Source organism: Salvelinus namaycush, chromosome 28, assembly GCF_016432855.1.
Source record: "Salvelinus namaycush isolate Seneca chromosome 28, SaNama_1.0, whole genome shotgun sequence".
Classification (NCBI taxonomy): Eukaryota; Metazoa; Chordata; class Actinopteri; order Salmoniformes; family Salmonidae; genus Salvelinus; species Salvelinus namaycush.
In genome coordinates this window covers 21,716,162-21,741,174 of record NC_052334.1, presented here as the reverse complement: position 1 = coordinate 21,741,174, position 25,013 = coordinate 21,716,162, and the positions used below count along the sequence as shown (strand labels likewise).

Here is a 25,013-nt window from a genome sequence, read left to right as displayed (position 1 = left end):
AATTTGGGGCAATACCAGTCACACACACCTGTTCAAAAGAATGCGGTCACATAGAAATGTCCTTGTTTTTGAAAGAAAAGCAAATTTTTTGTCCATTAATTAACATAACATCAAATTTATCAGAAATACAGTGTGTTGTCAAAAAAATGAAGATCTCATACAACACTGTGTACTACTCCCTTCACCGAACAGTGCAAACTGGCTCTAACCAAAATAGAAAAGAGGAGTGGGAGGCCCCGGTGCACAACTGAGCAAGAGGACAAGTTAATGTACTTGTCCTCTTGCTAGTTTGTGTCTAGTTTGAGAAACTGGCAGCTTCATTAAATAGTACCCGCAATACACCAGTCTCAACGTCAACAGTGAAGATGCGACTCCAGAATGCTGGCCTTCTAGGCAGAGTTGCAAAGAAAAAAGCCATATCTCAGGCTGGCCAAGAAAAAGAAAAGATTAAGATGGGCAAAAGAACAGACACTGGACAGAGGAACTCTGCCTAGAAGGCCAGCATCCCAGAGTCACCCTTCACTGTTCACATTAGCCACTCCTCTTTCTATTCTGGTTAGAGACAGTTTGCACTGTTCTGTGAAGGGAGTAGTACACAGCGTTGTACGAGATCTTTAGTTTCTTGGCAATTTCTCGCATGGAATAGCCTTCATTTCTCAGAACAAGAATAGACTAACGAGTTTTAGAAGAAAGTGCTTTGTTTCCGGCCATTTTGAGCCTGTAATCGAACCCACAAATGCTGATGCTCCATACTCAACTAGTCTAAAGAAGGTCAGTTTAATTGCTTCTTTAAATCAGAACTACAGTTTTCAGCTGTGCTAACACAATTGCAAAAGGTTTTTCTAAAGATCAATTGTCATTTTTAAATTATAAACTTGAATTAGCTAACAACGTGCCATTGCCACGTGCCAATCTCCCGGGTGGCGCAGTGGTCTAGGGCACTGCATCGCAGTGCTAGCTGCGCCACCAGAGTCTCTGGGTTCGCGCCCGGGCTCTGTCGCAGCCGGCCGCAACCGGGAGGTCCGTGGGGCGACGCACAATTGGCATAGCGTCGTCCGGGTTAGGGAGGGTTTGGCCGGTAGGGGTATCCTTGTCTCAGTATGTAAAATGTAATAAAATGTATGCACTCTACTGTAAGTCGCTCTGGATAAGAGTGTCTGCTAAATGACTAAAATGTAAATGTAATTGGAACACAGGAGTGATGGTTGCTGATAATGGACCTCTGTACGCCTATGTAGATATTCCATAAAAAAAATAAAGTTTAAAAAGGCCGTTTCCAGCTACAATAGTCATTTACAACATTATTGCATTTCTGATCAATTTGATGTTATTTTAAATAGACAAAAAAAATGCTTTTCTTTTAAAAACAAGGACATTTCTAAGTGACCCCAAATATTGAACGGCAGTGTATATACAGTTGAAGTCGAAAGATTACATACACCTTAGTCAAATACATTTGAACTCAGTTTTTCACAATTCTTGACATTTAATCCTAGTAAAAATTCCCTGTCTTAGGTCAGTTAGGATCACCACCATCATCTACTAATAGTAGAGAGAATGATTTATTTCAGCTTTTATTTCTTTCATCACAGTCCCAGTGGGTCAGAAGTTTACATGCACTCAATTAGTATTTGGTAGCATTGCCTTTAAATTGTTTAACTTGGGTCAAACGCATCGGATAGCCTTCCACAAGCTTCCCACAATAAGTTGGATTAATTTTGGCCCATTCCTCCTGACAGAGCTGGTGTAACTGAGTCAGGTCTGTAGGCCTCCTTGCTTGCACACGCTTTTTCAGTTCTGCCCACAAATTTTCTATAGGATTGAGGTCAAGGCTTTGTGATGGCCACTCCAATACTTTGACTTTGTTGTCCTTAAGCCATTTTGCCACAACTTTGGAAGTATGCTTGGGGTTATTGTCCATTTGGAAGACCCATTTGCGACCAAGCTTTAACTTCCTGACTGATGTCTTGAGATGTTGTTTGAATATATCCACATCATTTTCCCTTCCTCATGATGCCATCTATTTTGTGAAGTGCACCAGTCCCTCCTGCAGCAAATCACCCCCACAGCATGATGCTGCCAAATCCGTGCTTCACGGTTGGGATGGTGTTCTTCGGCTTGCAAGCCTTACCCTTTTCCTCCAAACATAATGATGGTCATTATGGCCAAACAGTTCTATTTTTGTTTCATCAGACCAGAGGACATTTCTCTAAAAAGTACGATCTTTGTCCCCATATGCAGTTGCAAACCGTAGTCTGGCTTTATGGCGGTTTTGGAGAAGTGGCTTCTTACTTGCTGAGTGGCCTTTCAGGTTATGCCGATATAGGACTAATTGTACTGTGGATATAGATACTTTTGTATCCGTTTCCTCCAGCATCTTCACAAGGTCCTTTGCTGTTGTTCTGGGATTGATTTGCACTTTTCGCACCAAAGTACGTTCATCTCTAGGAGACAGAACACGTCTCCTTCCTGAGCAGTATGACAGCTGCGTGAACCCATGGTGTTTATACTTGCGTACTATTGTTTGTTTGTACAGATGAACGTGGTACCTTCAGGCATTTGGAAATTGCTCCCAAGGATGAACCAGACTTGTGGAGGTCTACAATTATTCTTCTGAGGTCTTGGCTGATTTCTTTTGATTTTCCCATGATGTCAAGCAAAGAGGCACTGAGTTGGAAGGTAGGCCTTGAAATACATCCACAGGTACACCTCCAACTGACTCAAATGATGTCAATCAGAAGCTTCTAAAGCCATGACATCATTTTCTGGAATTTTGCAAGCCATTTAAAGTCACAGTCAACTTAGCGTATGTAAACTTCTGACCCACTGGAATTGTGATAGTGAATTATAAGTGAAATAATCTGTCTGTAAACAATTGTTGGAAAAATGACTTTTGGCATGCACAAAGCAGATGTCCTAACCGACTTGCCAAAACTATAGTTTGTTAACAAGAAATTTGTGGAGTGGTTGAAAAATGAGCTTTAATGACTCCAACCTAAGTGTATGTAGAAAGGTATGTGGATATATTGAAACAACATCAAGACATCAGTCAGGGAGTTAAAGCTTGGTCGCAAATGGGTCTTCCAAATGGACAATGACCCCAAGCATACTTCCAAAGTTGTGCCAAATGGCCTAAAGACAACAAATTAAAGTTATTGGAGTGGCCATCACAAAGCCCTGACCTCAATCCTATAGAACATTTGTAGGCAGAACTGAAAAAGCGTGTGCGAGCAAGGAGGCCTACAAACCTGACTCAGTTACACCAGCTCTGTCAGGAGGAATGGGCCAAAATTCACCCAACTTATTGTGGGAAGCTTGTGGAAGGCTACCCAAAACATTTGACCCAAGTTAAACAAATTAAAGGCAATGCTACCAAATACTAATTGAGTGTATGTAAACTTCTGACCCACTGGGAATGTGATGAAAGAAATAAAAGCTGAAATAAATCATTCTCTCTATTATTCTGACATTTCACATTCTTAAAATAAAGTGGTGATCCTAACTGACCTAAGACAGGGCATTTTTACTAGGATTAAATGTCAGGAATTGTGAAAAACTGAGTTTAAAATGTATTTGGCTAAGGTGTATGTAAACTTCCGACTTCAACTGTATAATATAAATAAAAGGTGTAACTCAAGGAATTAGGGAAACTCTGCTTTTATTCTAATACTCAGAAAAAGTCAGACCATTTCACAGGATCACCCATGGAGTCAAATGGCAATGGGAACCAAGAAGCATAAAATTGACATAAAGCATTGAGAGAGAGCCAAGAGTCAGAGGTTGTTGGCTTCATGTCCCTTCTCCCCCCTTCAATTTTTCCCCCCTCACTCTCCCATTTTTCCCCTCTCCTGCCACTCTCACCCCTTCTGTCCCCTTTTCTCACCCCTCCTTGAGCCTACAGGCTGTGTATGTATGTTTGGGATAGTGGGCCAAGTAGATACAGGGGCAGGGCTGGGACAATGGAGGCCCATTCACACTTCCTTAGCATTATCAACACTGGCTAACACTGCATAGATACCACAGCACAGCCCCATGTTCCTCCTCCTTCCTCACATCACTGTAGCAAATTCACTGACAGGGCTAGCAGGCGGGAGGAGGAGTGGCCGCGTGTAGCTATTGCTCTGCAGCCTGGTTTGGGTTTAAAATGGCAGGCTGACCAACTATGCAAGGAATCCCAACTATTCACTCCCTCCCTGCCAAGGAGTAAGGAACCCAGAGTCTGCAAATCATACCCTTACTCCTCAAACTCAGTCTTATTTAGGCAGATAATAACAAAAAAACACTAATTTGTTGTCGACTGTTTTTAAAACCCTATGGGTGGTTATAGGTAGAGAAATAGCTAGATGCTCCAAGAAAGACAAAGGATGCTGCTATTCAACCGGTTATTGGACTGTGAAGACATGATTCCATCGTGGACATTCCAGGAGTGGAAGTGTAACCAGAATTCTCCAGATTTACACAGACCTTCATGGTGGTGTAATGAAAGGATTTTCCTCCAATCAAGGTAAGATCCCTGGTACAGTAGCATCCCTTATATTATTAATGTATTTCATCAGAGCAGCATGTGAGAGCCAGAGCCAGGCCTGTGTTAAAGACATAGATTAGTCCAGCTGCTAACCGCTAACAGGGATAGTATTTAGACAGTATCCACAGGCTGGACAGCATATGCTAACTGGGTTAGCATTCATAGGCCCAGCCAGTAGGACACTATGGAGTAGAAGGCTGTTGGAGATGGGTTTCAGGGTAGGCATTGTGTGTTTGAGGTAAATTAGTGAAACTTACTACCTGATCCAGGGGTGAGCAGTGGCCCCTCCAGCTCCAGAGCCGCCTCCTCAGCCTCCTCCAGCTTTTTCTTCTTCTTCTTGGGGTCGCGGGGCTTACGCAGCAGAGATGCCTCCTCTGGATGACGGATGTCTAGAGAGTGAGACACAGAGAGAGTGAGACACCGAGAGAGTGAGACACCGAGAGAGTGAGACACCGAGAGAGTGAGACACCGAGTGAGAGAAACAGAGACCGAGTTACAAGAAATCCCCAAAACACAGTGTCCAGGTGCTTCAAGTCTGACACCTACAGGCTCCTGAACAGCTTATCCCCATGCCATAAGACTGCTAAATACCTAACATGACTACACAGACTGAGTTGAGCCCTGTATTTGAATTATTATGTCTCGATGCACACTCAAAGGGCCCTACACACACTGACACCAACACACTCCATTTGCTCACACACACACACAATATGCAGAAGCACCCAGCCACATACAATCATTATATATGCTGCTGCTACTCTGTTTATCATCATATATCCTGATGCCTATTCACCTTACCCCTATACATACAGTGCATTCGAAAGGTATTCAGACCCCTTAACTTCCACATTTTGTTACAGAAATACCTTATTTACATACGTATTCAGACCCTTTGCTATGAGACTTGAAATTGAGCTCAAGTACATCCTGTTTACATTGATCATACCTGAGATGTTTCTACAATTTGATTGGAGTCCACCTGTGGGAAATTCAATTGATTGGACATGATTTGGAAAGGCACACACCTGTCTATATAAACGTCCCACAGTTGACAGTGCATGTCAGAGCAAAAATCAAGCCCTGAGGGCGAAGGAATTGTCCGTAGTGCTCCGAGACAGGATTGTGTCAAGGCACAGATCTGGGGAAGGTACCAAAAAAATGTCTGCAGCACTGACGGTCCCCAAGCACACAGTGGCCTCCATCATTCTTAAATGGAAGAAGTTTGGAACCACCAAGACTCTTCTTAGAGCTTGCCGCCAGGCCGAACTGAGCAATCGGGGGAGAAGGGCCTTGAACCCTAAGTAAAAAGGCACATGGCAGATTCTCTGGTCTGATGAAACCAAGATTTAACTCTTTGGCCTGAATGCCAAGCATCACATCTGTAGGAAACCTGGCACCATCCCTACAGTGAAGCATGGTGGTGGAAGCATCATGCTGTGGGGATGTTTTTCAGCAGCAGGAACAGAGAGACTAGTCAGGATTGAGGGAAAGATGAACGGAGAAAAGTACAGAGAGATCCTTGATGAAAACCTGCTCCAGAGCTCTCAGGACCTCAGACTGGTGCGAAGGTTCGACTTCTAACAGGACAACGATCCTAAGCACACAGCCAAGACAACACAGAAGTGGCTTCGGGACTCTGAATGTCCTTGAGTGGCCCAGCCAGAGGCCAGACTTGAACCTGATCGAACATCTTTGGAGAGACCTGAAAATAGCTGTGCAGCGACGCTCCCCATCCAACCTGACAGAGCGTCAGAGGATCTGCAGAGAAGAATCTGAGAAACTCCACAAATACAGGTGTGCCAAGCTTGTAGCGTCATACCCAAGAAGACTCAAGGATGTAATCACTGTCAAAAGGTGATTAATTTGCAAACATTTCTAAAAAAACTGTTTTTGCTTTAAACATTATGGGGTATTGTATGTAGATTTATGAGAGAAAAAAATACATTTTAGAATAAGGCTGTAACGTTACAAAATGCAGAAAAGGTAAAAGGGTCTGAATACTTTCTCAATGCACTGTATCTCCCTCTATCACTCGAGTGTCCCTGCACATTGTAAATATGGTACTGGAATTGGCCCTGTATATAGTATGCGTACTGACTTGGTGTTCTAATTTCTATTTTGTTGTCTCAGTATTACCCTGTTATTGATTACTGCAATGTTGTGTTAGAGCTGGAAAGAAAGGCATTTGACTGTACTTGTGCATGTGACATTAAAACTTGCAACACTAACCCAATCCAGAGACCCTGTGGAGTGTTCAATGAGAGAGAGAAAGAATGAAATATGGGGATAGCCAGAAATATAGTGAGATAAAGAGGGGGATAGAGAGAAGTGGGAGAGCCCAAGAATCAATGGGGTTGTCAGAGTTTAGCTTAAATCACAAAAACATAGCCTTGTAACAAGGTTAACCCAATCCAGACCAAATGGGTCACTGCCCTGGTTTACAGATCTTTCAACTCCAGGCCTCACATGAACCACACTGTTGACTTAAAGAATTAGAATAGGAGGTAGGCAAACCCAGCACAAAGACGACATGAGAAAGACAGAGAAATAGAAAGAGAGCGAGTTGGAGAGAATCATAGAGAGCTGTGCACAAGGGGGGACTCCAACACCCCCCTAACCTTCCCCAAACGAGAGGGGTGAGGATGTGTAGTCGACTAACTGCACACGTACATAGAGCTGGCACAATTAACAAATAATTGTGTAACCGACGATTATGGATGAAGACCATCATGAACATAAAATAACAGATAAATTAATAATAAATAATTTTGGGGGGTTTTGATAGTTATTTGTTCCACAAAAACCTGACTGAAGACGGGACAGCTGGGCATTCGTGCGGTTGAGTCCGTTTCCGCAGTAACATGGACTCTTTACAAGGTGATGAAACGTTGTTACTCCTTGCTGAAAGGTTAGTGCTATACGGTATCCTTGGTACATCTCTAAACCCTACCTATTTTAAATTTCAACTTCAAATGGGGTAACGTCAGAGTTGTGAGGTCCCAATAATCCCAGATAGCATGGACCCTTGCTGAAACAAACTTGTTAAAGCAAACAAGCATTTGGTTGCCTAGGCAACGTCCCCCTCCCTGCAGCAGCAGCACATGCAGTCAGGAGAGGAGAAAATGTGCGTCATAAAAAAAAGCTAACAATTAGAAAAATGCTATTCAAACAATTATACCGGTGACCGCGGTCATTTCACTGACCAATAACAGTCATTCAAAATTCCATGACCGTCACAGCCCTACACGTACACACACTAAATATGCTGCAGTGTGAAGTGCAGCAGCTCCTCTGATATCACACAATGTCCGTGTTTAGCAGCAGTCACTAAATAATGAGCTGGTTGTATTAACAAACAGCGTATGTCATAACACCATAGACTCTAGCCTAGCACTTCTTCACAACATACTGGATGAGAGACTAGCTGAGAGGCAACAGATGGCATAAACAACTACATATCAGATCTTGTGTGTCTGTACATGTGTGTGTATATCAAAAGACTAGCTGAGAAGTAAACAGTCACATTGCAGTTCACAGTTTGAGGGTGCGTGTGTAGGACTGTATCTCTGTGTGTGTGTGTGTGTGTGCAGATGCAATTAAACTATGCTGGGAGCTCCTCTGACAGACACAGACACTGCAGACCTGATATAATGACTAAAACAGAGCTGCATACTCCTCTCTCTGTGTTGGCTGAGAAGGCCAGCGAACCATTACTCAAAATTCATCTCCAGCGTTCAGGACATTTTTGGGACGGCTCTGAGGAGCTGGCTGAATCTGCCAGAATGCATCTGGAAAAGATAGATGTGCACTGTCTAGATTCTAAAAGCACAGCTGGAGTAAATGGCTGTGCTGTCTTTTTTCTATGCTTCTACTCTCATTTAAGAGATTAAGAGATGGGTGGTTGTGACTTTGGAATTTAAATGTCATTTTGTTCTATATTTGCCAGTTTTAAAACTCACTCCCTATTTTCCATTGCTGGGGAGGAACATGTGTAGGATAGAGGGAGAGTAGTTTGTTTAGTTTGTGTTACTATAGCAAAAAGCACTAAGGGTTTTAAGAAGTACCAGATGGTAGCTCACTCTCCCCCTCTCTCTCTAGCCTTTCCTCCCTCTACTTCTTCCGCTCTCTTGCATTGCAGCACAAGCCCTGTGCCCTTATACAGCCATTTGAGTGCAGGCAGGCTACCTAGCCGTAGCACTGCTGAGCACAGAGGAGTGAGTCAACAAGTGTCAATAGGAGTTGCACCAAAGCTTCAAGTTCGGTTGTTACCCACATAACTGTTTGGTATTGGAAATGGCTATGATTGCTACCTTTGACCCCAGCACCTGCAAGAGATGGGCTGAACAAGGGAATGGACAGAGCCCTTCTTTTCATCAGTCACATGAAAGGAGGAGAGGAATGCAGGCCCCTGATGCAGCCTGCCAATACTGAGAAGGAGGAGAGGAGCGGGGGAGGCAGAAAGAGGATAGGGTGCAGGACAAAGTGATAATGCCATACCAACCAGAGCTCTGCAGGTGGTGCTGAAGTTGACGTAAGACACTGAACTACGGTCAGTTTTGCATTCTATGCACTAATATGACTTGGGGTAGTTGAGCTGATCCTAGATCTGTGGCTAAGGACAACTTCTACCCAGAGCCAAACAGAATGGGGTACCAGAGCAAGGCTGCAAAATTGATAATGGTTCAAAAACATGACACTCACAAAATAAGAAACATCTTAAATCAAATCCTTTTGACAATATCCAGGGTGCCAGCTCAGCAGTAGAGTAGTAAGAATAGATGACTCATCGCTATGGGAGTGAGACCCACCACACAGAACCATTTACATTTTAGCAGACACTTATCCAGAGCGACATATGCCCTTTCTGCATTATGACTAGGGACAGGAGCTTTTGTGGATGGACAAACTAACAATACAATGTTAATAGATTGATATTCAAGCTAGTGTGTTAATTGTGGGTAGAAATAAAATTGAGGTCAAACCACACTTATATTTTATCAACATCCAGGCCTTGACACTTTGGACAGTGAACCAGACCACGGTGTGATGGTCCACAAATGAACTGGACCACAGTTGACCGCAGTAAACTGTTGATAGAACGCTGGTCAACTACACCAGAGGACAGAGCCTGGGAACTGACATGTACACCTCTCCCTCTTCTATCCCTTAATTGATCTATATCTCCATCCAACCCTATCAGTTCCTCGCTCCCTCCCTCTTGTCGTCTATGCAGCTTCCCCATAGGCCCACTTCAGGGCAGGGCCGACCTACAACACAGTGACAGGACAGTGACAGACTCTCAGCAGCAGTCTCTATAGAACCAGGCAAAGCCAGCGCTGAGCAGAGTTGAGAGGGTAAGTGAAGCAGGCCAGCCAACGCTGAGCAGAGTGGAGAGGCTAAGTGAAGCAGGCCAGCCAGCTCTAAGCAGAGTGGAGAGGCTAAGTGAAGCAGGCCAGCCAACGCTGAGCAGAGTGGGGAGGCTAAGTGAAGCAGGCCAGCCAACGCTGAGCAGAGTGGAGAGGCTAAGTGAAGCAGGCCAGCCAGCTCTGAGCAGAGTGGAGAGGCTAAGTGAAGCAGGCCAGCCAGCTCTGAGCAGAGTGGAGAGGCTAAGTGAAGCAGCAGGACTGACAAACACTAACTGCTCCTCTAGACCGTCCCATTGGCCAGAACAGACTTCTCCTCTAGACCGTCCCATTGGTCAGAACAGACTGCTCCTCTAGACCGTCCCATTGGTCAGAACAGACTGCTCCTCTAGACCGTCCCATTGGTCAGAACCTGGTAGAGACTAAGACCTACCTCTAACACCTCAGGCTGCCAGGTCAGGTCAGCTCCCACAGTCAGTCATGTACAAGTCAGATGTGATGGCCAACATTTCCTGGCGGTCTTCCTTGGTGGAATGGAAGAGGCTTCAGCCTGCTGTGTGAGTGCTTGAGGGCCCTATAACAATCACGCTCTCGGTGTGCAACACCTCCACTCTAAACAAAATCAGCATGAGGGAAACAAATACCTTATCGAAGAAGACAGAATGTTACCATACATTTAAACCAGAACCAGGGAGTGTCTTTCCTCTTATATCAAGAGGTCACTAGCTATAATAATAGTGCATCAATCCGATTCATTTAACAAACCACCAGTAGGCTAAAGCAGTCCCCTTCCCTACACCCATGTGTAGCCCCAATACTGGGCTTCCCTCTGCAGACAGACAGGGTGGCAGAGAAGTGCAGCAACATTTTTGCTGCGGACTGTGATCTCGCCGTCTCTCCTGTGAGGCAGACGAGCCGCACAACCGTGTCATGGTTGACACCTAGTCTGTCTCCCACTATAGATCAGTTTTACACACCTGGCCCAGGTCTGTCCTCTTGGGCAATATGGGGTAGTAGCACTACTGGCACACAATGCCAGCATTAAAGAAATCAGGAAAGAACATTTACTAGAATGGCTCAGTATGAAGGATAAACATGGTATTTCACCATCCAAGTTATGAAAACGTCTCCCCTTCACTGACTGAGACAAGCCAAATAAACAACATTGTGCAGAATCACAGAGCTGCCAGTGACTCATTGATAGTACTAAGACAGAAAGCTGGAGCAGAGTGAAGGGGTCATTTTACTACGCTGTTCTGATGAGTGGTGTTCTACGGTGTTCTGACGCATCTGGTAAAGGGGGAAAGAGAGAGGAAGGGAGCGGGAGAAGAGAGAAAGAAGGGGAATGAGAAGTAGAAAGAGCGAAAGAAAGAAAGTGTTTGGATGTTAGCAATGTGTGTTCAGATAGTGTACTTTGTTTGTGACGGGAAAAAGATAGAGGGAAAGAAAAGACAGAACTCCCCTGTGGTGAAGGACTGAACTTGGTCTGCACCAGGAAACAGCTACTGCATGACTGAAGACAAAAAAAATAAAAAAAAATCCCCTGCCTCCAAATCAATCATTATGAGGAAAGCAAGAGATAGAGAGGGGGAAACAGACAAGAGTGGGAGTCAGTCTGAATGGCCAGTGTCTTGTACAGCTGCAAAGATAATACATCTCTATACCCTCTCCGTCTCCCCGTCTGCAGTGTCAGCCAGTTGGAAAGGCCTCCAGTCTTCCCTTCTTGGCCCTGCTTATTCCTCATTTCATTCCCCATGCTGTGCAGCACTCTGTCAGTCACACTCACAGGAAATTATTAAACTGAAAGTTCCCCAGATAATGAAAAATAAAATAGTTCCAGAAGAGGTCACCATAAGAATGATATGATTGAAAAGTTCCCAGAGAGACGCATTGCGTGTACCTCCCCAGCCACCGGAAGTCATGCGCCAAGTCAGCCAAGAGCAATTTGTCCTGAATTTCTCAAAAACTAAAACCAGATTTATTGTGGCAAAGGTAGACGCATTCCTAATGAGGACTGTACAGCAGAGGTGGGGGAGGGTTCTGCTACTAGCCCTTTTCATTTAGTTATTCAGCCATCTCTGAATAAGAGTCACCCAGTTTATTTATACTCCAACAAATGTTATTTGTCCTTTCTCATTTCAAAGAAAAGGAATTCATAGAGGGCCTCTTTTTGCCATTATAAATAAAAGATCCCGTTTAGCAAAATAAAAAGCAAGGTTCCAGTGCTACCTGGAAGAGCCAACCATAACAGTAAAACAGCCATAACTCCTGAGCCGTGCCTTCTGAACAAAGGCCAGAAAGTGCCTGATGGAGGTTTCATATATAAATCCTCACCTGCTGTCTTCATTTGAGACAGAGGGCTCTGTTTGGAGCCGACATGGAGGAGTGACCGAGATCCGTGTTACAAGGTCAGGAGGGCATTAGGCTCCGATGTTTGACCTCTAACATTAGCTGACAGGGCCATAGGGCAGAGATATGGATAGAGGAAGGCTGTCTGCTGACCGCCCAGTGGTCGTCAGGGGGCAGGGCCTTAAGGGCTAAATCTAGACAGTAGTGTGTGTGTGTGCGTGTGTGTATGGGAGACAATATCCCTCTCTCTGAATGTTTGAGTCATTCAGGTGCGTTAGATTGATAAACTTTGTTGACTAAACATGATTCAGACAATTTTTCACAGCTGTAGTTCAAGGACAGGACAGAGGCAAGGTGCCTGAACAGTCCGCGTCACCTCTCCTGACAGGGAGCGTTGATTGCTGATAGCTCAGGCTCTGTTTGATAAACACAACAAAAAGCTAAAGGAAAGAAAAGAGCAGCAGCAGACATGCCTGGCTCAATGGGAGGCGGAAACACTTCCACTAGTTTACCTAAAATGATCAACAGTCAGTATTATGGGAAGGTTAGAAAGAGTACATACTTTACAGCAGGGATCATCAACTAGATTCAGCCACGGGCCGATTTCTTCTTGAGCTGATGGTCGGGGGGGGGAATATAATTACAAATCATTTGTAGACTGCAAGAAGCCCAAACAGTGGCGCAGCGATCTACGGCGTCACTACAGACCCGGGTTCGATCCCGGCCGCAACTGAGAGACCCATGAGGCGACGCACAATTGGCCCAGAATCGTCCGGGTTAAGGGGGGGTTTGGCCGGCCAGGATGTCCGTGTCCCATCACGCTCTAGCGACTCCTGAACGCCAACACGGTCGCCAGTTGTACGGCGTTTCCTCCAACACATTTGTGCGGCTGGCTTCCAGGTTAAGCGAGCAGTGTGTCAAGAAGCAGTGTGGCTTTGCAGGTTCGTGTTTCGGAGGACACATGGCTCTCGACCTTCGCCTCTCCCGAGTCCGTACGGGAGTTGCAGCAATCACGAAATTGGGGAGAAAAAGGGTTAAAAAGTATTTTTTTTAAATAAAAAGCCCAAACAGATACATTTGACTAAAACAGCATTTCAAAGCGTATACGATCACGTCTGTCTATTATGCGTGGGAATACTTGGGAACAGATTCCTTAAAGTCTTATGTTCCAACAATGTAAATGCAAAAAATATATACATTTTTTTTTGCTCAGAAAACTTGGGGGGACAGGCCATCAGTTGGGGATCGCTGCTGTACAGAACCCTCGGTAGGATAGGAGCATTATTGAATGTTGACAAAATGACTGGTGACTTACTGAAAGTCTTGCAGATGTCAGAGACCGCCTTGAAGACGCGGTCGGAGAAGTTGACCTTGACCTTCATGTGTTTCATGTTGGGCAGCTGCAGGCGCAGCAGCTTGTGCTGGGGGGTGAAGAGGAGCCGGGCGTCTGCCTGGATACCATACTTGTCCAGGGTCCAGTGGGTCTTCAGCAGCCACGTCTTCTTTTTCTCCCACCACAGGGCATGGTCCGACCAGTCCTTCTTCACATCTGATGGAGGAAAGGAGGGTATTAGTTTGTCAGTCCGTGACCAGCACATTTGTTTGTTGCAGTGACTAGAACAAAACACTTCAGAGCAGCTGAAACTGGATGACAGTTTCATAACTATCAAAAGAGTTGAGGAACACAAACCTGTAATGTGTATGGAATTCACTGACTGGAATGACTTATGTACTGCCTATGGCCAAAATACTATATTCATTCTAAAAGTATGACAATAACAGGCTTCATGTGTCACTGACAGGGTGATGTGACAACACCAAATGTGTCCCTCACAGGCAGAGGGTCACGTTTATGACCAGGGGGGTGAGGTTGAGAGAGAGGGCTCCTGGGGTATTTAGAGAAAAAGGGGGTGGGGAACTCAGTGAGTAGGAGGGGAAGTGTTTGAGGAGAAGGGGAAGAGTGTGAAAGAGGTCTGCTGTTTACGTGAGGGCATTTCCATCGAAAAGGACCAATGAACACCATCATGTGAAGTTTATAGGAGCATATCAAAATGAAAGCTAAGAGTCTATATTTTTGTGAAATGAAGGCATAGATTAAAAAAAATAAAAAATCCCCCTCCCATCTTAAAAGCGACTGGGAGACTAGTCAGGATCAAGGGAAAGATGAGCGGAGCAATGTACAGAGAGATCCTTGATGAACACCCCAGTCTGAGGTCCTGAGCAGGTTAAGGTTCAGCTTCATAAGTAAAGGCTTTGATTTCTGGATTAACAGATGAAAAAGGGGTCTCAGAAAACATTACCAGAAAAGGCTTAAAAGGGTATCAGAAATATATGTCTACGTAAAGGCCCCAAAACACAATGTCTACGTATAGGCCCCTGCCAACTAATATCAACACGTGTGGCCTGCTGGAGGTCATTTTGCAGGGCTCTGGCAGTGCTCCTCCTTGCACAAAGGCGGAGGTAGCGGTCCTGCTGCTGGGTTGTTGCCCTCCTACGGCCTCCTCCACGTCTCCTGATGTACTGGCCTGTCTCCTGGTAGCGCCTCCATGCTCTGGACACTACGCTGACAGACACAGCAAACCTTCTTGCCACAGCTCGCATTGATGTGCCATCCTGGATGAGCTGCACTACCTGAGCCACTTGTGTGGGTTGTAGACTCCGTCTCATGCTACCACTAGAGTGAAAGCACCGCCAGCATTCAAAAGTGACCAAAACATCAGCCAGGAAGCATAGGAACTGAGAAGTGGTCTGTGGTCACCACCTGCAGAACCACTTCTTTATTGGGGGTGTCTTGCTAATTGCCTATAATTTCCACCTTTTGTCTATTCCATTTGCACAACAGCATGTGAAATTTATTGTCAATCAGTGTTGCTTCCTAAGTGGACAGTTTGATTTCACAGAAGTGTGATTGACTTGGAGTTACATTGTGTTGTTTAAGTGTTCCCTTTATTTTTTTGAGCAGTGTATATATTTAGTTTGATACATGTTTTACCTTCTGTTAGTTTAAGAAATATTGCCTTATATATTTTGGTAACAGAATTACATCTTCTAATTCCTCTCCCTCACTGAGGAAGGACAATGAAAGTTCACAGAAGTAACAAGTAAATGGTAGACCTACCAATTAGTTAGTGATTTTACTGTTATCAAATTTGGCCTACAAGCCCTCAGTCCAGCTTCTCTCAGCCTATTGCGGACAGTCTGAGAAGTGATGGAGGGATTGTGCGTTCCTGGTGTAACTCGGGCAGTTGTTGCCATCCTGTACCTGTCCCACAGGTGTGATGTTCGGATGTACCAATCCTGTGCAGGTGTTGTTACACGTGGTCTGCCACTGCGAGGACGATCAGCTGTCCATCCTGTCTCCCTGTAGCGCTGTCTTAGGCATCTCACTGTACGGACATTGCAATTTATTGCCCTGGCCACATCTGCAGTCCTCGTGCCTTTCGGCATGCTGCAAGGAGGCATGTTCACACAGATGAGCAGGGACCCTGGGCATCGTTCTTTTGGCGTGTTTCGGAGTCAGTAGAAAGACCTCTTTAGTGTCCTACGTTTTCATAACTGTGACCTTAATTGCCTACTGTCTGTAAGCTGTTAGTGTCTTACCGACCGTTCCACAGATGCATGTTCATTAATTGTTTATGGGTCATTGAACAAGCATGGGAAACGGTGTTTAAACCCTTTACAATGAAGATCTGTGAGGTTATTTGGATTTTTACGAATTATCTTTGAAAGACCGGGTCCTGAAAAAGGGAGGTTTTTTTTGCTGATTTTACATTAGTTTACAGCACCTCAGATTGCAACCCATATAAATGCTTCAGAATTCAAGTAACAGACATCAACTGTTCAGAGGAGACTGTGTGAATCAGGCCTTCGTGGTCAAATTGCTGCAAAGAAACCATCACTAAAGGACACCAATAAGAAGAAGACTTGCTTGGGCCAAGAAACACAAAAAATTGACATTAAATTGGTGGAAATCTGTCCTTTGGGTGAGTCCAAATTTAAGATTTTAGGCTCCAACCGCCGTGTCTTTGTGAGACGTAGAGTAGGTGAACGGATGATCTCAGCATGTGTGGTTCACATCGTGAAGCATGGAGGTAGTGTGATGGTACTTTACTGGTGACACTGTCGGTGTTTAGAATTCAAGGCACACTTAACCAGCATGGCTACCACAGTATTCTGCAGCAATACACCATCCCATCTGGTTTGCTCTTAGTGGGACTATCATTTGTTTTTCAACAGGACAATGACCCAACACACCTCCAGGCTGTATAAGGGCTATTTGACCAAGAAGGAGAGTGATGGCGTGCTGCATCAGATGACCTGGCCTCCACAATCACCCGATCTCAAACCAATTGAGATGATTTAAGATGAGTTGGGCCGCAGAGTGAAGGAAAAGCAGCCAACAAGAGCTCAGCATACGTGGGAACTCATTCAAGGCTGTTGGTAAAGCCTTCCACATGGAGCTGGTTGAGAGAATGCCAAGAGTGTGCAAAGCTGTCATCACAGCAATATATTTTGGTTAACACTTTTTTGGTTACTAAATGATTCCATATGTGATATTTCATAGTTTTTGTCTTCACTATTATTCTAAAATGTAGAAAATAGTCAAAATAACAACTGTTGAATGAGTAGGTGTCCAAACTTTTGACTGATACTGCATGTTTCACAAGTCTGGATAGCACAGTACAGCAAGTAGAGCACAGTCCAAGACAATACAGTAATACAGTAAAGATAGTACAGTATATTGTACTGAACTATACATTACTCTGCTGTGCTGTATTGTACTCCGATGTGATGTCCAAACTTGTGAAACATGAGAATGACATTCATATCCATAATTATGCATTTCCGTGTAGTATAGATCAGGGACCATGACGTAATTACGCTACCGTAATTACGTTACCGGGTGTAAATCCACTTCACTTACTTTAGTTCAGTAAGAAAATAGTTTCTTTCAAACTCAAGGGGCCATGTCATGGCTGACACCACATTCTTTCTGCCGAGCAGATATTGAACTCAGTTGCATCTGCACAGAAATTGTTGAAAAGTAGTCTTTGTGCAGAGTTGTTGAAAAACTGCATCATTTGTTTACCATGGAATTGCCCATAACACCGTGGGGATATCATGTTTAAACGTCACTCTTTGTTCCAGAGTCACACAGTGATCCCAGTAATGCCAGAGACATGTCACAAAAAAACCCTCTCACCTCCCAGTACACTGTCTGACGGGGGTTCACAACAATGAGTGTGTCCTTTGAGCGCTGTCTTCAGAAAGAAGGTGAAAACCCCAGGGATTTGAGGCAACTGACAGCAGCTGGTTAAGAGATAATTACTTTGCTTTCTATTCCAAACACAGTATTGTGATGACCTGTGTTCCCTTTGAACCTCTAATACCCCAGAAGCAGAGCAGAGCAGATTTCCTGCTACTACACAGATGGAAGACGGACAGCCTGCACTATTAACTGTGTGTGTGTAAGACGAGTCTGTAATCATGACAAACCCATTGTGAGATTCTTCCCCCCCATTATTTTTTTCTTCTTCTTTTTACATGGATGACCAATTTACAGGCGTATCAGATGTTCCCCACAGCAATGACATCACTCCGGCATGCAACCAGAAAGCCACCTCCCGTCGGCCCCCTTCTCTTCCCTCATCCCACTCCCGCTCTCCTGGACGCATTGAGTGAAGCACTGAGTCAGTTTCTAGTGGGCTATGAGGTTGATCCAGTCAGTCAGTCTGTGGGTCAACCCCCCTATATTCTTTCCATTTCTACCACGCTAATCTGTTTCCATTTAGAACATCAACTCAGTCATTGTCATCAAAGACACTTAAGATCACTCAATTCTGGTGTTTTAGAGCAGTATTATATATAGTAGGTTGGGAACCACGGGTGTGTTGAGACAGTCTAATCCCTCTTCGATCATAACGACAGCAGGTTGTGGTTAGAAACATGGTTTTGTCCGTTTGGTGGGAGAACTCAAGACACGGTTTTAGAGCCCACCTCTGTGTAGAAAAGCAGCCATTATGACACCGCAATCTGAAGGTATTGTGGTGCTCTTTCAATGTATTTTGCTAATTTAGAGTATTTAATCTACTTCATATTCAGGACTTGTAAACTAGCCCATTAGGATTTTAGCTATCTACTACACATTGAAAGAGCAAACTACCAAGGGGGAGTCTGGAAAGACTTCATGTTCTCATCAAAATCCTAATGTACTATCATTACTCTGGTATTCGGAAAATATTCAGACCCTTTCACTTTTTCCACATTTTGTTACATTACAGCCTTATTATAAAATGTTTCCCCCCCCTCAATCTACACACAGAACCCTATAAAAAAAACAGAAATATCCCATTTACATATGTATTTAGACCCTTTACTCAGTACTTTGCTGAAGCGTCTTCTTGGGCGTCTTCTCAGCCTCAAGTCTTCTTGTGTATGACCCTACAAGCTTGGCACACCTGTATTTGTAGAGTTTCTCCCATTTTCTCTGCAGATCCTCAAGCTCTGTCAGGTTGGATGGGGAGTGTTGCTAAACAGCTATTTTCAGGTCTCTCCAAAGATGTTGGATCGGGTTCAAGTCCGGGCCACTCAAGGACATTGAGACTTGTCCCGAAGCCACTCCTACGTTGTCTTGGCTGTGTGCTTAGGGTCGTTGTCCTGTTGAAAGGTGAACCTTTGCCCCAGTCTGAGGTCCTGAGAGCTCTGGAGCAGGTTTTCATCAAGGATCTCTGTACTTTTCTCCGTTCATCCCTCAAATCCTGACTAGTCTCCCTGTCGCTTCCGCTGAAAAACATCCCCATAGCACAATGCTGCCACCACCATGCTTCCCTGTAGGGATGGTATTGGTCAGGTGATGAGCGTGACACTTGGCTATCAGGCCAAAGAGTTCAATCAGAGCAGAGAATCTTGTTTCTCATGGTCTGAGAGTCCTTTAGATGTCTTTTGGCAAACTCCAAGCGGAATGTCATTTGCCTTTTACGGAGGAGTGGCTTCCGTCTGGCCACTACCATAAAGGCCTGATTGGTGGTGGAGTGCTGCAGAGATCGTCCTTTTGCAAGGTTCTCCCATTGCCACAGAGAAACTCTGAAGCTCTGTCAGTGGCCATCGGGTTCTTGGTCACCTCCCTGACCAAGGCCGTTCTCCCCCGATTACTCAGTTTGGCCAGGCGGCCAGCTCTAGGAAGAGTCTTGGTGGTTCCAAACTTCTTCCATTTAAGAAAGATGGAAGCCACTGTGTTCTTGGGGACCTTCAATGCTGCAGAAGTGGTTTGGTACCCTTCTCCAGATCTGTGCCTCGACATAGTCCTGTCTCGGAGCTCTACGGACAATTCCATCGACCTCTTGGCTTGGTTTTTGTGCTGACATTCACTGTCAACTGTGGGACCTTATATAGACAGGTGTGTGCCTTTCCAAATCATGTCCAGCCAATTGAATTTACCACAGGTGGACTCCAATCAAGTTGTAGAAACATCTCAACGACGATCAATGGAAACAGGATGCACCTGAGCTCAATTCCGAGTCTCATAGCAAAGGGTCTGAATACTTATGTAAATAAGGTATTGTTTTTTAATTTAGAATACATTTGCAAAAACCTGTTTTTCGCTTTGTCAATGTGAGGTATTGTGTATAGATTGAGGAAAACAATTCAATCCATTTAAGAATGAGGCTAACGTAATAAAATGTGAAGGGGTCTGAATACACTGTACATCTGTAGTTATACAAGAGCACATTCAGCAAGAACCCACTTCAGCCCTCTCCTCAATGCAGCCCTGCTCTGACCTCTTCTGCCTGTCAATCAATGGCCGGCTGCCATGGCAACCCCAGACCAGGTAGTGCAGTGCTTAGTCACACAGTGGCATACTGTGCTGTGTTGACAACCTTAATCCCTCTCAAGTTGAGTGACATGGGTACATTTACAGTGTGCACTGAACCCAACTACTGGCTGAGGAAAGGGATGTTAGCAGACCAAACCAATCCAGTCTGGGGAGGCAGATTAAGAGAAACTGGTGATTTACCAGGACGATAACGGAAAGTTAAAGAGAAAGCAGAATCTCAGCGTAAACCTGGTTCAGATACTATAGTGCATGGTATTGTTGTACGGTGTAGGAGACTCTTCTGGGGTAGTAACATACTATTGTTAAGGATAGGTCTGTGTGAATGGATAGGATGATGGGTGGGCAAATTGTTTGTCAAGCTGTTGCTTTGGAGTTTTTACCTTTAAGGGGGCACTTGACTGAAAACATTCCAAGCTTTCTGTTCAGAAGTGTGTCTGCTATTCCTTTAAGGCCAGGCTAATAGGGATTTTTCCTTTACTCTCATCAGACAAACTTAATCAGTTGAAAGTATACATAAATACAAGATATTGTATTACAAGTTTAATTTATTTTAAAATAAAAATATGCAAATTAGGCAACCTCCTTAAATGTGTGCTAATTTGCATATTACGAAAAACAGTTTAACACATTGCTTCAAGGCAGAATGGTTTTTTAAAATATTGTGATAACACTAAAAATGGTCAGGCTTACTGATCAGTTCATCAAAATATTGTCATTTCATGGAATTAGTTAAAAAACACTATTCCCATGTACTGTATGACGGATGCATATTTTTACAGATAAAAATAACAATCAAAACGACACAAGATATTAAAAAAGCCTCTAAAGTCTGACTAAGATCTAAGAACCTGTGTGTGGAATCATGTGAATGTACGTCCTTTGAAGACAGAAAAACGAACTGGCGCATGGGGAAAACGGCTGATAAAAGATAGGCTGATGCAATTAAAACGTACTTCCAATAAATATGACCATTTAGGTCACATTAAACTGTTGTACATATATCACTTATAAACATAAAATACATTGGCACGTTTAATACATTTGTTTCAAGCAGTAGAGCATATGCTTAGAATACTGGTCTATTGGGCAAATATGACATCACTTTGTATGGCTATTGATATGTGCAGAACATTACATCAGCCATGCCTGCCCAATATGTAAGACCATCAGTTGTTTCTGGTGGCTCTTTACTTTCTTGATTGTCATAGGACCTGTACCTACGCTTGACAAACTCAAATGAAGCAGCATCAGCTCTCACAGCTCCTCTCTGATTGCTTCCAGTGTCACCAAAGTGCTGTGAAGCCACAATTTGTCCATCACATTTGAAATAGCAGTGGCTCCCTCACTAAAACGCGGCTACTGCCATACTGGATGCTGCGTCAATGTGGCTTTTGCCCACAGAGGTTTTGGGGGCCTTGCAACCATAGAGTTCAGACATTCATTTGCATTCTGGGTTCCTCCCTGCTACATTCTTTTGAACACGTTATCATTTGACATCCTATGATATACAGGTACCATTTCCCGTGCAACCTTAATTAAAAAAATGTATGGCCTCATGGTTTTTATGACTGGTTGGATCTTCACCTTTTTCTAGCACCAATGCACACACCTATCCCATAGTTGGAGGTGAATCCTCTAGTGCCAAGTGCCATCAAAGGATACATGAATATCTATGATGGCATCCTCATCCTCCTTCAGCAACTCTGCTATGTCTGGGTCTATATCTGCCTATGCTCTTCTAATGATCTTTGCAGCACTCCCCATTGACTGTAGCCCTCTCTGAATCTCTGCAACTAAAGTGGGGGGGAAAAGTACTTATGTCTGTCGACAGTAGTCGTAACTGCAGGACTAAATATCAGCTAATTTCTCAGTAATAAAAGTAGGCTACAGCCCTATGACACTGTACGTCTACGTGACAGTGATTTTATAGTTATGTTTTCCTTTCACTCGCTTTTATTCACTTTGAATAAGTTTGCTGGAGCAAGGATATAAATATTATTTATACACCGCAAGTCACCTGACAATGGGCTACTCTCCCTTTTTATTCATTTACCTATGTCTCTGATATGAGCTGAACAGCAAGGATGGAATCCCTAGAACTTTGCTTATTTCATTGGAGCTGCATAACCAAGTCCAAGTTCATGAGCTAGAAGAACCATCCTCACATTTATATAAAATGCCACATCTCCCCTGGAGCACTTCTGCAGCCTAGAGGAAGTGTAAACACTCCTAAATGCATCACGATCAACTTACAGTGTGCACATTCTATCATGACAGAATCCCTGGTTGGTGGGGTCTATGGTGATTTTCAGTCCAGTGTTAGACACTTATGGCAAATCAAATCATGTACAAGTTGGTTTATTTGTGACATGTGGAATAAAAGCCACTGTTGACTGGCTGATCGCTGCTAGCTGTCATCCTCATCTCAACAAACGTGCGTCACAACGCGTTGCTGCCGGCTACCTCCTTTTCCTTCTCTACCTGTACTGCCACTGCCTCAATCGCAGTGGTGTAAAGTACTTAAGTAAAAATACTTTAAAGTACTACTTAAGTTTTATTCACAGTGTAGGTATATTCTTTGAGATGTTCCAATTGTCTCTCTTTACATATTCTCCGCAGGAAATATTTTCAAACAAGGAAGTGCTGCGCAGCACATGAGGCACTGTAACCAATCGAGTTGCCGGAAAGGGCCTTTAAATGCCAGTAACCAATAGGTTGTCAGGAAATTACTCCTCTTTCAGCACGAGCACTATGTCCACAAAGGATATAGCCATGTACAGAATAGCTAACTGGCAGCTTCATTAAATAGTACCCGCAAAACACCAGTATCAACGTCAACAGCGAAGAGGCGACTCCGCGATGCTGGCCTTCTAGGCAGAGTTAAAAAGAAAAAGCCATATCTCAGACTGGCCAATAAAAATAAAAGATTAAGATGGACAAAAGAACACAGACACTGGACAGAGGAACTATGCCTAGAAGGCCAGCATCCCAGAGTCGCCTCTTCACTGTTGAGACTGGTGTTTTGCAGGTACTATTTGCGGGTACTATTTAATGAAGCTGTGTGAGGTATCGGTTTCTCAAACTAGACACTAATGTACTTGTCCTCTTGCTCAGTTGTGCACCGGGGCCTCCCACTCCTCTTTCTATTCTGGTTAGAGACAGTTTGCACTGTTCTGTGAAGGGAGTAGTACACAGCGTTGTACGAGATCTTCAGTTTCTTGGCAATTTCTCACATGGAATAGCCTTCATTTCTCAGAACAAGAATAGACTGATGAGTTTCAGAAGAAAGTTATTTGTTTCTGGCCATTTTAATCCTGTAAACGAACCCACAAATGCTGATGCTCCAGATACTCAACTAGTCTAAAGAAGGCCAGTTTAATTGCTTCTTTAAAGCAGACCTACAGTTTTCAGCTGTGCTAACATAATTGCAAAAGGGTTTTCTAATGATCAATTAGCCTTTTTAACTGATAAACTTGAATTAGCTAACAACGTGCCATTGGAACACAGGAGTGATGGTTGCTGATAATGGACCTCTGTACGCCTATGTAGATATTCCATTAAAAAAATAAAGTTTTAAAAAGGCCGTTTCCAGCTACAATAGTCATTTACAACATTAGCAATGTCTACACTGTATTTCTGATCAATCTGATGTTATTTTAAAATAGACAAAAACTGCTTTCAAAAACAAGAACATTTCTAAGCGACGCCCAACTTTTTGAACGGTAGTGTATTTGTACATTTTATGAAAGTAATAGTTGCAAAATATCCCAAAATCAAAAAATGAACAGATCGAAGCAAATTCACAAATTTTGCCTGTGGTGTCTGGCCTTAAAAAGGTCCAATGCAGCTGTTTTTATATCAAATAATTTCAGGGTAACAACTAAGTAACTTACTGTGATTATTTTTGACAATTTTATTTGAAAACAACCAAAAATTGTTTCTTTGCAAGTGGGGAGGGGAAAACTAGATATATTGGCAGAGAGGTTTCAAACTCTTTCTTACTGGTCTATTATCTAATTTACTAAATTTTTCACCAGGCAGGCCAAAACTCCATCCCACCAAACCAGGCAGAAATTTCAGGCGGTCTTTTCAAAAAGCTCTTACACTAAAAAGGATATTATCATAATTTGTACAATTCCACAGTATTATTCCAACCTCAGTATGGAGATATAACACAGGGAAATCAAATTTGACTGCACTGGGCCTTTCAACCAGTATGGGGTGCTAGCTGTCATCAGTACGTTCTCAGATGCCTCAGCTGTGTGGCATACAACTTCATTGCCCCAATCCCTAAACCTGTTCCTCTAGTGTATTTTTGAAGTCTATGCCACTGAGGAAAGAGAAAGGAGGGAAAAATGTACTTGGTATGTATTTTTATAGCAAATGTTCCCTCATGCAACCTAGCAATTTCTGGTATCTGTGCACTGTGTGGTATATGCATTTGGCAACTCAGGTCTTAACCACAGTCCAACTTGTAGCTATAACAGTTCCTTTTGGCTTAATGTGTGTGTAACATATAGCAGTCGCCCTCGCTCGCCGGATGATTCTCTCCACTTCCCCAGAGGGCTGTGCTGCTGAGGTTCTATCCCCGCCCATCGCCAAACCCACATTGGTCGGTGTTTACATGATTATTTTGACATCACTGCGCTGATCTTGAGGGCTGGTCCTGAGCATCCGTCAAGCAGCCTTAATAAAAAGCTTGGTAATTCAATCTGTAAAGAGAAGAGAGTGGGAGGAAATGGGGCCAATGGCATCTCCCAGCTACAAATACTGCCTGCCTGCTGCAACACAGATGAACCAGGGGGCTTAAGTAATTGGGTGCATTAAATGCAGACCCAGAGTCCTTGGGTAGAGGGTGGGAGAGGGGGATGGATGGAGGGAAGGAGTGAGAGATGTTGGAGGGGGAACTCATGTATTATGACCTCGGCGGGCACTGGTC

At 43.8% G+C, this 25,013-nt stretch overlaps 1 protein-coding gene across 5 annotated transcripts in view; it reads right to left on the bottom strand.

Moving 5' to 3' along the window:
* The window catches only part of LOC120023081 (fermitin family homolog 2), a 79,048-nt gene that overhangs the window by 30,907 nt on the left and 23,128 nt on the right, over positions 1–25,013 (bottom strand). For 3 of the 5 annotated variants that reach the window (XM_038967038.1, XM_038967039.1, XM_038967041.1), the window contains exons 3-4: positions 13,556–13,789; positions 4,783–4,914 (exon numbers count right to left, since the gene is read on the bottom strand). In XM_038967038.1, coding sequence (XP_038822966.1) covers positions 4,783–4,914; positions 13,556–13,789 — 366 coding nt within the window. The remainder of the gene's footprint in view (positions 1–4,782; positions 4,915–13,555; positions 13,790–25,013) is intronic. The other 2 variants (XM_038967040.1, XM_038967042.1) reach the window with 1 other exon arrangement.